This window comes from Mesitornis unicolor, unplaced genomic scaffold (assembly GCF_000695765.1).
Source record: "Mesitornis unicolor isolate BGI_N332 unplaced genomic scaffold, ASM69576v1 scaffold13082, whole genome shotgun sequence".
NCBI classification, from domain to species: Eukaryota; Metazoa; Chordata; class Aves; order Mesitornithiformes; family Mesitornithidae; genus Mesitornis; species Mesitornis unicolor.
The window spans coordinates 3,360-17,197 of NW_010168686.1; the positions used below are offsets into that span (position 1 = coordinate 3,360).

Sequence of the window (13,838 nt, forward strand, 5' to 3'; positions counted from 1 at the left end):
CCAGGCTGCCCAGAGAGGTTGTGGAGTCTCCTTCTCTGCAGACATTCAAACCCCGCCTGGACGCCTTCCTGTGCAACCTCATCTGGGTGTTCCTGCTCCGGCAGGGGGATTGGACTGGATGAGCTTTTGAGGTCCCTTCCAATCCCTAACGTTCTGTGATTCTGTGATTCTTCTACATTCTCTGGAAAATCTGCTATATCGTATTCATGTCCTAGCAGTGTTTAGCAATAAGACTTCCTGGAATGCAGTAAACTTACCTTCTCCATTTTGGAAAATTTAGTATCATCACACTGCCATAAACTGGGTCGCTTATTACCACGTTTTCCAAATTCCTTGTCATTGATGCTATGGAATAGCAGATGTCCCAGCACAGGTCCCTCCAAATCTGAGGCCAATCTTCCGATGTATTTCTATGTTGGAACCTGCCAACAGTCTCCCTGGGTAAGATGGATGCAAAACACCCAATATACTCTTTCTTTCTCCCATCCTCTCCACAGATGTTATCTGCCCTGATCATCTTTTTTACCTAGTGATGCTATGGCATTACACAGGGTTTATCAGTGCATATAACTTTCCAACCTCTTCATCAACTTCTCTTTAAACTTGCCTTACTGCATTTTTATATTTAACTGCTGAAGTTTATCTAACCTTTCTACTTCTACCATTTCGCTGTAAGTTTTGGAAAGACTCCTTTTTACCTTGTATAGTTACAGCAACTCTCTTTTAATCTCCTTCATATCTTTTAATGCATTTATTCATAGTTACTACTGTAAACCACCTCCACATTGTCTGGAAATATTCCACCCTCTTCATACCACCCTCTTTTTCTAAGAAGCTGCTTTATTTTTGTGCAACTCTTTCAGAAACCAAACATTATTCCAAGAGGTTTAGCTTCTTTTCTCCAGTAGGGATACTAAATGTAAGTTTGTTCTGAACACTGTTACAAGGTGAATATTTCACAGGATACCAAATATAAGTTTATTCTGAACACTGTTACAAGGTGAATATTTCACAGATTAAAAGTCATGGACAGGACTCTTGTTCATAACAAATAACTAGGGGTTTGTTTCTTTTCCTTCTGGAACATTCTTGCTTTTTTGTTCCACGGGACTCTTCTTCATAACAAATAACTGGGGTTTTGTTTCTTTCCCTTCTGGAACATTCTTGCTTTTTTGTTCCACAAAGCAGTTAATACACCACCTAAAAATGTAGTTCCCCCAGCATAACATTTACCCAGTCTACTCTGGTATCTCCCACAAGAATGATGCTCCCTGGTTTTGTAGCCTCTCTGACCTTCCTCAGTTTGTCACAGAGCCTGTGACACACAATAGGCATTACAAACTCAGAAGGAGTTAAGTGTTAATCCATTAATTAGTACATGCAGAAGAAACTCTAAAACTCACTTCTCTTCCTTTATCCCAAATGACCCTAACTCAGGATAACATTTCTATAATAATAGATAATGATAATTATGACGCTTAGAGCTGTGTCTGTGTAAGGCTTTCAGGTAGCAGCAAAAATCTATGAAAATGGATTAGGCTATCAAAAAGTCCCTCCGCCACCGATTAAACACAAAGAATAGAATGTCCTGCTTAAAACCAGGGTGACCTTCACCTCATGCAGTCAAACACAATCTTGTGGAAGATGCTGGATGCTTAACCTACAAAAAGCAGCATCCTCCTTCTTGAAATTCTCTCCTGTGTTTCAGCTTTCCACTGATTTCTAGTGCGCAAGTCCTGCTGACCAAAATCTATTTCAACAGATTTTTGTTGCCTTTCTTGCTATGACCTTTTTTTATCATCAATGCAGACTGCAAACAGAAGTATGAAAAATCACAAAACTGGCAAATTTCTTTCACAGATGTCACTTTAAGTATTGTTAAACTTTTCCCTTATGGCAAATGATACTGTGTGATACACATTTCATAAGTCACCTGTGCAGTGCCAAAAACACGTGTGTCTGGTCTGCTGAACAACAGCTCCTTATCTGACAATAATCCTGAGGTAATAATGAGGTATCATAACCACATTAACTCCATGGGAGACCCATTTCACTTGACACTGCTGTCTTTTTGCACAGACACAGCCTGCCCTAACCTTCTAATGGCATCATCTCAATTAAGCATCTACTTAATTTGAATAAATCTGTGCTTCGGTGCAGGTGCTTTTTATGCATAAAGATCAGCTGCTTGTGTTGTTTGAGATGTGCTTCTACACCAGGAAATTGCGACAGAATATCCAAGAGGGTTATCTACATAACCATAAAGCAAGCAAAGACTCCTTCAGTTGTTTTTAGGTCTGTATGGATATTCCTCTAGCAAGCATCCAAAGTCTTTTCACGAAAAAAAAGAAGACTATCAGAAAATGTCTAGATAAGGTAAGAGATTTTGATATAGAGAGAGTAGTAGAACTTGCAGTCCTTATATCAAAACTGCACATAGATTCTCAAGGCCACTGAGAGTGCTTGATTTGAGACAGGCATCCAACTACGCCTGTGCCACCACCTCAGATGTCCTCTGGTTCTTATACTGGGGTGGAAAAGGCTTTCTTTAAAGGTAAAATTAATGTACATTTATTGTGTTGAGTTGATCTTAAAAATAATTATTTAGATTCAGCATCAAAAAGATCTAAGATTCATAACATCTAATAAAAATGAATTCTGAACTACTGACTCAGAACAAATGAAGCCATTAGACCTTTATCACCACCCATCGATATACGGGCAATTTTCAAACAGCACTGAATACACTGAACAGTGCAGCTGTAAGAATTTAGATACATATCCATACAGCAGTGAAGACTTCAGGACACTGAACTGAAAAGAATGTTTCTACTATGAACTCACCCTGTCAAATTATCAAGATTTCAAGGTGACAATTTATCGCCAAGAATCATGCAGTAGAATACAAACACAAGGATGGCAATGTTGGAGGTGAGAAACACTCCAAAGCAAATTCATAAAGGCACTGGACAAAAGTTACTGCACAACTTTGGATGAGGAAGTTGTGAGGAAAAAAAGTATTTCCTTTGACTCAACTCACTTTCACCAATGAGAAATCAGATCTGAATTAAGTTATCTCATTAGAATAATTCCTAAACCAGACAGGTACTAAAGGACTCAAAAATCTACAGTAACTCCAATCTCATGCTTTGCTATGCTCACCATTAGAGTTATTTTGTTCTTAATGTCCATACTAAATTCCTCTCTTCTGCATTTACCTCATCTCACCATTCTGTCAGCCTCACCAATGTAACAGTAGATCATTAGGCTTTGAACAAGGGCTAAGGACCACACTCAGTACCAGAGAGCACAGGTAAAGCAGCAGTGCAGAACATTGCTACCGCCAGGCTTGTTCAGTGGTGTAGAGCTGCCTGGATACTATGAGGGATTGAGGGATTAAGCATCAGCCTGAAGAGAAAGGGAATCTTTTTCTGAAAAGCCTCTGAAGAAACTGAACAACCTCCTCCAATGAAAGTTAGGGATGAAAAAGCAGTTAGATTTAACTACAAACTACAAACCTACAACAAAACCAAACCAAATACACCAATCAAAACATACCAAGTACACACAAAAAATAACAAAAAAAACCAAACCACTGCAAAAGTTGCAGCTCCTCTCACAATATGTAATCTATCTGGAGAACTCCTTGCTACAGGACAAGATGATGATGATAGAGAAATGCAAGCTATAACAGAGACTGGACAAGTTCCAGTGAATCCACAGCGGGATTATTAAGTACAGAAAGTACAGAGATCCTCTGCAGACCGAGAAGCTCCTAAGCCACAAGTGATTAGATGAGTATTGTGCAGAATTATCATTAGATGCCTTTCTATTCTAATATAATACACTAAAAATCCACTTTTTGACCATTTACCATACAAGGCTGGATCTTTCCTAACTCCATATTTCTACAGCAAGTTGAACCCCAGCAATTGTTTTAACCTTTCGAGAAAGTCTTGGAATGAGTGGCCTTTTTTATTTTTCCTTTTTTTTTCCCCTCTCCTCTTTCTGGTCTTCTCTTCATTTGGCCAATGTTCTTCCTAAAGATAATAAGTAGCAATGAGTAGAATACTCAAGCTGAAGTCTTACTAGTCCTACACATGAAAACCACCTGCAGCTCACTGCAGCGTTTGTGTCTTCACTAAACACCTTAAACACTCAGCTTTCACAGCCTTATTGGACGAGAAGGTTCTCTCCCAACTAAGAGACTTATTCACCCAGTATTTCCCTTACCATTAACAAACTACAGAAGGCTTTCTTGTTACACTTCACATGTCTCATTTTTTGCTTCTCTCAGGTCAAAAGTTGTAACGTTCAATTTCAAATCTTGAGATGCTACCATAGGAGGTCACAGAGAGCTAGTTCTTTCTCTCATTAAAGAAAAGACAGTGAGTGCCAGAAGAGGAAGGTTTGTTTCTCTCATTCGAAGGCATGAACAGTTGTAGTGTAGCCAGCCACAGTAGCTAGTTTCTTGGGAACCACCTTGGTTAAGACTTACTGAGTTTGCTAATTTGCTGGTACATGAAAGAGAAAAAAAAAAGTATACTGAGAAGTATGCCACAACAAGAAAAACCTAGAGTTTTGCAAGTATCAAGAACTCTTTATCAGATAAACCTATGCTATCCTACCTGGCTATTAGGATAAAGCAGAGCTGACATCCTAACAAAGACAGCCTGCTATACTTTTCTAGGAAGGCTGACCAGGTAAGCCTTCCTCCACTGGTTCTATCATATCAAACATGTAAAAGATAGATTATAGTCTCTTGAATCCCTGTTCAACTTTGTCTAAAGTCAGGAACTTACACAAGTACAATTACCAAGTCTGCTGATACTAACAAGTGGTCTGGGCCAACAATATTGTTACCAGTGACAAACACATCATGACAGCTTTTGACAGAGTATATAGTACTTATTCATGTAATTTTAGGGCAAGATGAATCACCCACGGGAAAGTAAGGACACACACAACACTTGCTCTGAAAAGTCAGTATTGCTACTGATACCACATTAATACTTACACAAAGCTTACACTCAACTCTTAGGTGTCCAGAACTACCTACAGGATTTTCACCTACTGGAGAGATTCTCAACTTCTCTTGTTCCTACAGCAATACACTGTTTGACAACCATCTCAGTGGCAGACCACTTTCATATTTAAGTGATATAGGCTGCTGTCAGTCTGCTTCCAGCAGATACAGGAGGCAAAAAAAGGAAGAGACTGTAATGGCTGTCCTGGCTCCTTTGTCACTTCTGTCACAAAGCCTGCAGAGGAGAGTGCAGCCCAAAGAGACTCCTCCTGTTACACTGCACAGACAAGGATTGCAAAGGACATGGAGGGAGGAAGAGGAAACAATGTAATTCATCATAACAACGTGGGAAAGCCTCTCTCTTTAAAAAGGTATCTTCAACCTGTATGGTATCAAATCCATGTTCAAAGTTAAAAAACAGCTTTCTCCAAGACTATGAATTTTGAAGCAAAAAAATTCACTACATAGACACTTGTAAAACCCTCGCTTTTATTTTCTGTGGTTTAGCTGCATTTGCCACTTCAGCAAGGTCCCCCAGTGTGATCATCCTTCACCTTGGTGACTGACATTGGAATAATCTCCCAGGGGTGATTTCCCAGGTGGTGAACTCCCCTGCACTGGTCAGTTTGAACAGTCAGCTTGACAGGGTGCTGACTCAACTCATTTAAACTTTACTTTTACCTTGAGAGGTTGGACTGGATGGTCCTTGTGGATCCAACCTGGCAATCTATGATTCTATTTTAAACAAGTACCTGAAATATAAAACTTGTCTTGCTGATTTCACTATGGAAGGTTAACACTACAACAACCTATAGTAGCCTAAATAAGATCACGGTCAGATATACGTACTGATGCATGGTACTGATTACCAACACACACATTAAAACAAAGTCCACATCCCGCTTAGAATATTAAATATGAATCATCTTTTCAGGTTAGTCACACTCACCGTTTCTTGTCTTTGGGACTCGGTGAGCTTTTCAGACAATTCTTCTAGAGTCTTCCTCAATTCAGCATCAGTCCTTCATAGAAAAAATTAGGTAAGACAATATTCTACAGTGGAAAAACTAAATATCAACTACGATAACTTTAAGCAGCAGCAATCTCCTGGATTTTTATGCTACTTCAATTTGCTCTGCAGCCTCTAAATTCCTAGCATCAGTTAGAGACCAGCCTCAAGCAGAAAATTGATAAAAGGCATTTCCATTCCTCGAGTGAAGATAACAGAGCATCTAGATTGAAAGGCTAGGCAACAGGCCAACAAGTACAAAATTATTAATACATCCTTCTGGATACTACTAGTTCCTACTACGAATTAGTGGACTAATTCCTGCTATTGCTATTAGACAAAGCACCATATGTTGAGACAGTATGTACCTAAATAATAAATGATGGCCTGCATGAGAGCTTGCCCTCGAGAGACTCCAGAAGCAAGAACAAATAAAGAGCAAAGTTGTAATAAAGGAAATTCCCACATCCTTGTTTTGTCCATATTAAAAAGGGAGCAAAAGCCACCCTATACTATACAAATCAGAATCAATGGTTGTCATTTACATTTATAAAACACTGCACAAGATGATATGGAACAAGCAGTTCCCAATACTGCTTTCATCTACACGTTGTACAATTCCCCAATATTATCTTTTAAATACAAAAGAACAAAGAAGTTTAAGAATTATTTAGAAGCATAACAAGTCTTTTCCACACTGTTCTTCACAAGGAGTTACATCCTGTTTATACCGATTTCTCCTTGAAAGCTCCCGACTGATGTCATCTCCAAGGCGAAGTTGTTCACTACTGAGATCTCGAAGGGACTGGTGGAGAGAATGCAGCTGCAAATTAAAAGTACACAAATTAGGCCAAGGCTTAGAAGCCCTTTTTTCTGTGCTATTCCAGAAATATGTATATACCTACATACACACTTGTCAAAATAAAGCAGATAAAAACAATCAAAGTAGTCACAAAATTCCACGCCTCATGCAGATGAGCCTAGACGAGTAGATGAGGCTTGCACACTTCTAATTCAGCCAACCCTCCACAACGCTTGCTCACTGAAGTTTAATTTTCAGCACGTTATTTGCTAAACCAAGTTTCCCAATTCTGATTTTTTTTCCTATGGTTCAGAGCTTGGTCATTCCAGTTACCTGACGCTGCACCATCTTTTTAACCTAATGCAATGCAAGTTGAAAGATCTGAACAGGTGAAGTCAGGCGAGACACATTTCCTGCTAATAAATGTTAGTATAAGTGAAATAAAGTTTTGCCCAGCTACATAACTTACTATAAAAAGATGGCATATGGAATCAGAAGTGACCAAGCAGAACATTATGATATATTTGGGAACTATTAAAGCGCTGGGGAAAGGTATTTTACCGTGCCCAAGACTTTACATACTCCACTAGAATGCTTTTTTCAGAGGTAAAAACCACCAAAAAACCAACCCCAAACAACATCTATTTTCCTCTGTAAAACCTCCCATTTTTCCCCCATTCAGCAGGCCCCCAATCTATGGTCAAAGTCTTCAAGGGAACAAAATAAAAAACCTAATAGGCCATCTATCCTTCATGGGATAAAATGTGACAGTTAATCCATCCTACTGCTGTCAACAGCTCAGTGGCCACAGTTGTCATTAAGAAAACCCCGAGTCCATAACATCCACTTGTCCTATGCCCAAGACTTAAACCTGGATCTTCCACAGCCCAGTTGACTGCCCTCAACACTCAGACACTGGCACTACCATCTCCCTTATATGACTAACCAGAAATTTCAACCTGATCCAAAAGACTAAGCAAAACACAGCTTATTTTCAGAATGTATCAGCCTAAGAAGGAGCCTCACACATTGAGAAACTCAAATGTGTTAAAAGCCCATTCAGCTGGAAAATTACCTCAGCTAGAAGCAGTCAGAATGGGAATAAAGGGACTGTGGTTACAGAAAGAAGAAAACACCACAGCTCTAGTTAAGCAGTACTGCTTTATCTCTGCCCCAGTTTCTACCTATGGTCATGATCAATGACTGCCTCTAGTCCATCATTCCTGAAAGGACTATATTCATCCTACAAAGTAGTTAATGGTTGAGCAAAGCTATGTTCGCTCACTGAAAAGCACGAATATGGAATAAACCAATAGCTATCATCAAAAGAGGGAAAAAACTCTATTTGCTTACATAGTTGTTTAATATAAACCAGGGATTTTGCATGCATTGCAGGAACTCTCTTGAATGAGATTTCTACGACAGTTATAAGCATATTTAGAAGTAGAATAAAACATTTCTAAGTTTTTTGGAAGCTTAACAAGAAAGATTTCCGTATAACATTATTTCTTTCCAAGGATTATGTTCTACACTAATCTTGGGGGAGGAAGGAACGGTGGGAGAAGTAGACCAAAAGGACAATGAAACACAGTTAAACAGAAGTCTAGGAGTTTCTGTAGCACTCAGACTTCCCAAAAACTGAGATAACATCTTGTGGTTAGGTTTAAAATTAATGATTTAGAAGTTGAGACTGATTTAATGAAGTCAACACGAACACCTTACAATCAGCCGCTATAGTGTCAGTCATAATACATTTCTCCTGGACAAATTAGTCCACACAGAGGGATTCACTCAAGCAGGTCTAGCCACTCTGAAAGAGCAAAAATGGGTACTGAAATCTCCTATCTGTAGTATATAGAAAGCCTATAATCTTATCCATTAAAGTAAGTGATTTGTTTTTTTCTGAAGAGTCTGCAAGTAAACACAAGTTGAAGGGTACGAAAATTACCAGTGCCATACACATCCTCTCCTCCTCACATCATCTGCCTGAAGTATGGGGTCAAATTACCTTACTCACAGGTCAGACCTAGAATTAAGATGAAGAACTAACTGGCTCAAAAATCAATCCAAGCTACACTGAAGGAAACAGCAAAAGCACTAAAATAGAACAATCCCCTTTATAGCCACACTGGATTTCAGCATGTAGGTAGATGTTAATCACATGTTCAGAAATTATTTTTCTCTCTCACATATGGCTAAAACATGCAAAGGTTGTTTTCATACATTCCTTTTGATATCACTACCATCTGCACTTTTATCTATAATGATAGACGTGCGTGAAACCTCAAGACACTGACAGATACCAAGAGGCGACTGCCTCATGAAGAACGGCACGTAACATTAAAACACACCTCATAGCTGAAACACCCCTAGCTGCATCATCAGAATAACCTCGTTTGATCTAAAAGCAAAGAGCTTGGTGACCACATGTTGTCTATTTGTGGAAGCAACTCCCATTAGTGCTCTGTACCTGGTTCAAATTATCTGCCTCACTGACAAATCGAACACTTGCAGATCTACACCTTCGATGTTTATTGCCCTGTGGGTCTCCATAATCCCTGAGAGGAGAAGTAGGCAGGAAGTGACGGTTACCTTTATGAGATAAGAAATAAAGAAATAAGTAGGAAGTCAAAACTTCTTACAGGAAATTTTTCATTTTGCTTCACAAAAAACCTGTTTTATCTTGCCAATATCCTTATAGCCACATTACAGACAAAACAACTACTGAAGCCACATGAAATGCATAGGCATAGTTCTTGTTTAGCTCTTCCAGGATTCTTCTCCAACTTAAATATTACTGAAATACATGTACGTGGTAGGTAAGAAAGAGGTTTCCTTTGTTTCTCCAAGGAATATGTAGGTATTTTCCTCAAATTTTATTTGCCCAAGCTTTTACTCCACCTAGAGTAAACTAGAGGGAACTGCTGGAGAGAGTCCAGCGTAGGGCTACAAAGATGATCAAGGGAGTGGAGCATCTCCCTGATGAGGAGCGGCTGAGGGAGCTGGGGCTCTTTAGTTTGCAGAAGAGGAGACTGAGGGGAGACCTCATTCATGTTTATAAATATTTAAAGGGTGAGCGTCACGAGGATGGAGCCAGGCTCTTCTCGGTGACAAACAATGATAGGACAAGGGGGAATGGGCACAAGCTAGAACACAGGAGGTTCCACTTCAATTGGAGAAGAAACTTCTTCTCAGTGAGGGTGACAGAGCCCTGGCCCAGGCTGCCCAGAGAGGTTGTGGAGTCTCCTTCTCTGCAGACATTCAAAACCCGCCTGGACGCCTTCCTGTGCAACCTCATCTGGGTGTTCCTGCTCCGGCAGGGGGATTGGACTGGATGAGCTTTGGAGGTCCCTTCCAATCCCTAACGTTCTGTGATTCTGTGATAGAGCTACTATAGCTTCAAAATACATTACTTCACAGCTTGCACATTAGAAAAATGAAAGTTTCAGAGTTTTCTACTAAAATATATTAAATGTTACTTCTGGGAGGAATATTCCTCCCAAATACACCATTTCTTAAAATAAAATGAATTTTCAGAGAAACACACAAGAAAAAGCTACTTTTCTGTAGGTTATACATTGGTTTCATCTGTCCTTTTCCACTGACCCTTACATAATTCCATCCACAGATCCATAATCTTATGCATTTAAACTATAACTTTTCTTGTTGCTACGAAGCAAGCTTCAGAAACTGCAATATCTTTTGGATTTAGCTTTAAGTTGTATATACCTACAACTCCTGCAGTGGACAAGGAATTCTCTCTACTGAAAGAATCAATGTTTTATTTAGCTCTCTCAGGATATCAGTTGAAAAGAGTGCAACAGAAAGCTATAAAAATTTACCAAATAAACAACTGCATAACTTAAGGCAGGTCTCTGAGATTTCTAAACTGAATTTCTTTGAAGTAATCAATGATGACTTCTCATGCCACTGTTTTTACACATTTTTCTTCTTAATGTCCTCTTTTCACACGACAGCTACATGATGCAATTTAAGTATACTCAAGCACCTTAAGCATTTTACCTGATGCTTCTTCTCCATCCGCATCACTGGGGTATAAGCTTGAGAGAGAAGCACTTCTCATTGTAGAGTTTCGGGTTAATCGTTGGCTCCTTACTTGACCTACAGACTGTTCCAGTCTTTCTTTTAACTGCAGAGAAATTACAGTTTACTGAAATATGAACACAGACTGATTGAGAAAATCATACATATAAAATATCTTTCAAAAAAAGACATTAAGAGAATCAAAACTATTTTTAAACCAAGTACAGCTATGAATTAATAGCAGCTTTTCTTCAATATCTCACATGTAGTTTTCCCGTCACTACAGTAAAACATGTTTCCAATATTGGCAGCTTGAAATACCAAGTCTCTTAAAACAGTGGTGCAACACACCAGGAAAATTGAAGAGAAAAATATGTCTCCTACAAGCAAAGCAAGACCTATTCACCAGCAGTGCTCAATGACAGCCTAAAAACAGCAAAACCTACACCTGTATGATCACAATCTCACTCCCTGCTGGAATTCAGCTTTTATCTTATCACTCATTCATGCAAAAGAAACATGTTCCTTAATACCCTGTTTCAGCTGTGCACCTTGTACTTGGCATAGTATAACAACTTACCAATCTATTTGGTGCTTATCAACCAGGAAAGTAATGAAGCTGGAGAACCTGCCACTGGCATTGTATAACACATTACTATAGCCTGATTCAGATTGCTTAAATAAATACATGAAGTTTCTGTTTACATCTACTTAAGTCTTGATATATTCTGTCCATTACTGCCAAGTTTTCAGCTATGAATGCTATTAGAAGAAAAGATTTAAGAAGTTAAGATTAAACTGAAAGTTGCTCACAGTTGCTATTGCCTCAGTTTGTTCCTTGTTGTATTCTCTGTATTGTCCTAGCAAGTGGTCAACATGTCTTAGATTTCTGTTGGTGTCCTTAAAAAAAGAAAAAAGCTTGAGGAAGAAAAGTCAAAACAGAAGCCTCCTCTAATAAAACATTAATGTTGTCTTTATTATCCATTGTGTTATCAATTTATTCTTATAAACAAGTGCTTTTTAAAGAGTAAGCATTCAAAACCCTATTCAAGTAACCAGAATCTGAAGAGGTTCATCACAACTGAAGAGAAGGAAAAAACAACCACAACCACAACCACAACAAACCACCCTATCATTTACAGTACAACAGCAAGGCCTTGGCTTCAAACAACAAGTTTCAGAAGTTTCAGGGACTCTGTAGAAAAATATTTCATCCAAAAGATCTTAACTTTACCTGCCTGTAAAACAGAATTAAGTTAACAGAAAAAACCAAAAGTGTGAAGATCAGCACATTAAGTAAGGTCTCTGCATGAGCATTGTTTGACCAGATGAAGAGCTGGATCAGATGGTCCACAAAAAGCAATTAGCTTAAAATCAGAATTCCAGAAGAGCAGCTGGAAAGAGCTTAGACAGAAACAGGACAATACCAAAGAGTCCCTTTTTGAAAGCAGTCAGATTACATTCTTATTAACTCATCTCTTTTCTAGCTTGATTATTTTCCAGCTAAAAAGTTTTGAAGCTTCAATTCAGCATTTTTATGTATTTTTCTCTTCTCACATATTAAAAAGATAAAAAAACAACAAACAAATAAAACAAACAGATAAAACCCACACACATTGTCAGCCAAACAGTACCTTAACATAAGTGATAATACCCAGGCCCACCCACTCTAGGCAATCAGAACTGTCAGCTAGAGAAGAATGGGGATGACTCCTCAAGCAGTAAATGGTGTCAAGAGAGCTAAATGCCTCCTCTCACCCACAAAACAGATGCGGAGACTTCCTCTGCTGCCTCCACTGAAGATGCAGGAATTAGATGAACAATTTTTCCTGCTTGGGTATGGATTTCGTACAAGTCTACAAATACTGTGCTGTTCCACATCTAGAAAATATTTGAATTGTAAACTCCATAATGAGGGAATTGACTGCCTACATATTTAATTTATTAGGAGCTGGGAAATTTTACACAGTACAAGACAACAAAGATAGGGCTGGAACTTCCTGCTGCAACAATTAACACCTCTTGTGAGAATCTGACAAAGTTTATTTGGCATTAAGCAGTTCACTGGCTTTATAAACTGTATTGCCAAACAAGTCAATGTTTCTAACAACATTCTATTACTGTTTGAAATAGTGGCTGCATCAAAGTGTAACACATACATGCAGCTCAAAAGTTTCCCAAAACCTTTTTGGTCTGCACAGATAGCAACGTTTCCCATCAGTGCACTATCTTCCACAACTTCAGAAACAAAAATTTGACCCCATGTTACACGAAAGCAGGCTAGAAATACTTTATAACTGTATTTTGTAGACAACCTGTAAAGTGCTTGCTAAAGTATGGATCTTCTCTGTAACTTCTTCGGCACCACAGTTCTGAGCTCTGTTGTGGGATGCTCTCAAAGGTGTCCGCCTTCCTATTCGACCCCTAAGGAAGCTGTCCGAGTCACTGTATGAAACTGCCATTAGTATCTGCAAACCTAGGCAAGAAGGCCAGAAAAAAACAATGGATGTTAAATCCCAGTTGTCTCCGATTTGCACAGTATTCCCAAAGCAAATTTATAGACTCAGAATACATTGACATCAGCCTCTCTGGTTCAGGTCAGCAGGATGTACTTTGGAAGCAGACTTTCCAACTGCTCCTCAGTTGTTACGTTTGTTCACACCATGAAGCAGTGCCATGATGTAAGAGGCAGAGCCCATTTGGACAGCACTGAATCAAAAGATGCACCCCCTATACTTCTAAGTGTTAAATACCCAGGATAAGACGATAGCCCAAGGCACATTATCCCTCCAAAACACGCAACCATTCCCCTCTGTCTCAAGCTACTTGCTAAGCTATATTCAGATTGGCCAGGGCCAACTAAGACAAATAACCCCAAGAAACTAAGTCTAAAGCAAGTCTAAGAACCAGTATCTTAATGACTCAGGGAGAACTGGAGGTATTACGGAAGAAGGTTA

At 39.0% G+C, this 13,838-nt stretch overlaps 1 protein-coding gene across 1 annotated transcript; it reads right to left on the bottom strand.

The window, feature by feature from the left end:
- Positions 1-5,975: 5,975 nt before the first annotated feature.
- Positions 5,976-13,343, bottom strand: CEP128 (centrosomal protein 128kDa; the record flags this gene model as incomplete). Its single annotated transcript, XM_010179110.1, has 6 exons — positions 13,197-13,343; positions 11,695-11,781; positions 10,861-10,987; positions 9,308-9,429; positions 6,767-6,858; positions 5,976-6,048 (listed from the first exon to the last, which is right to left on the bottom strand). Coding segments are annotated over exons 1-6 (648 nt in total), but the record flags the coding sequence as incomplete, so codon positions are not given.
- Between the last annotated feature and the right edge of the window lie 495 nt (positions 13,344-13,838).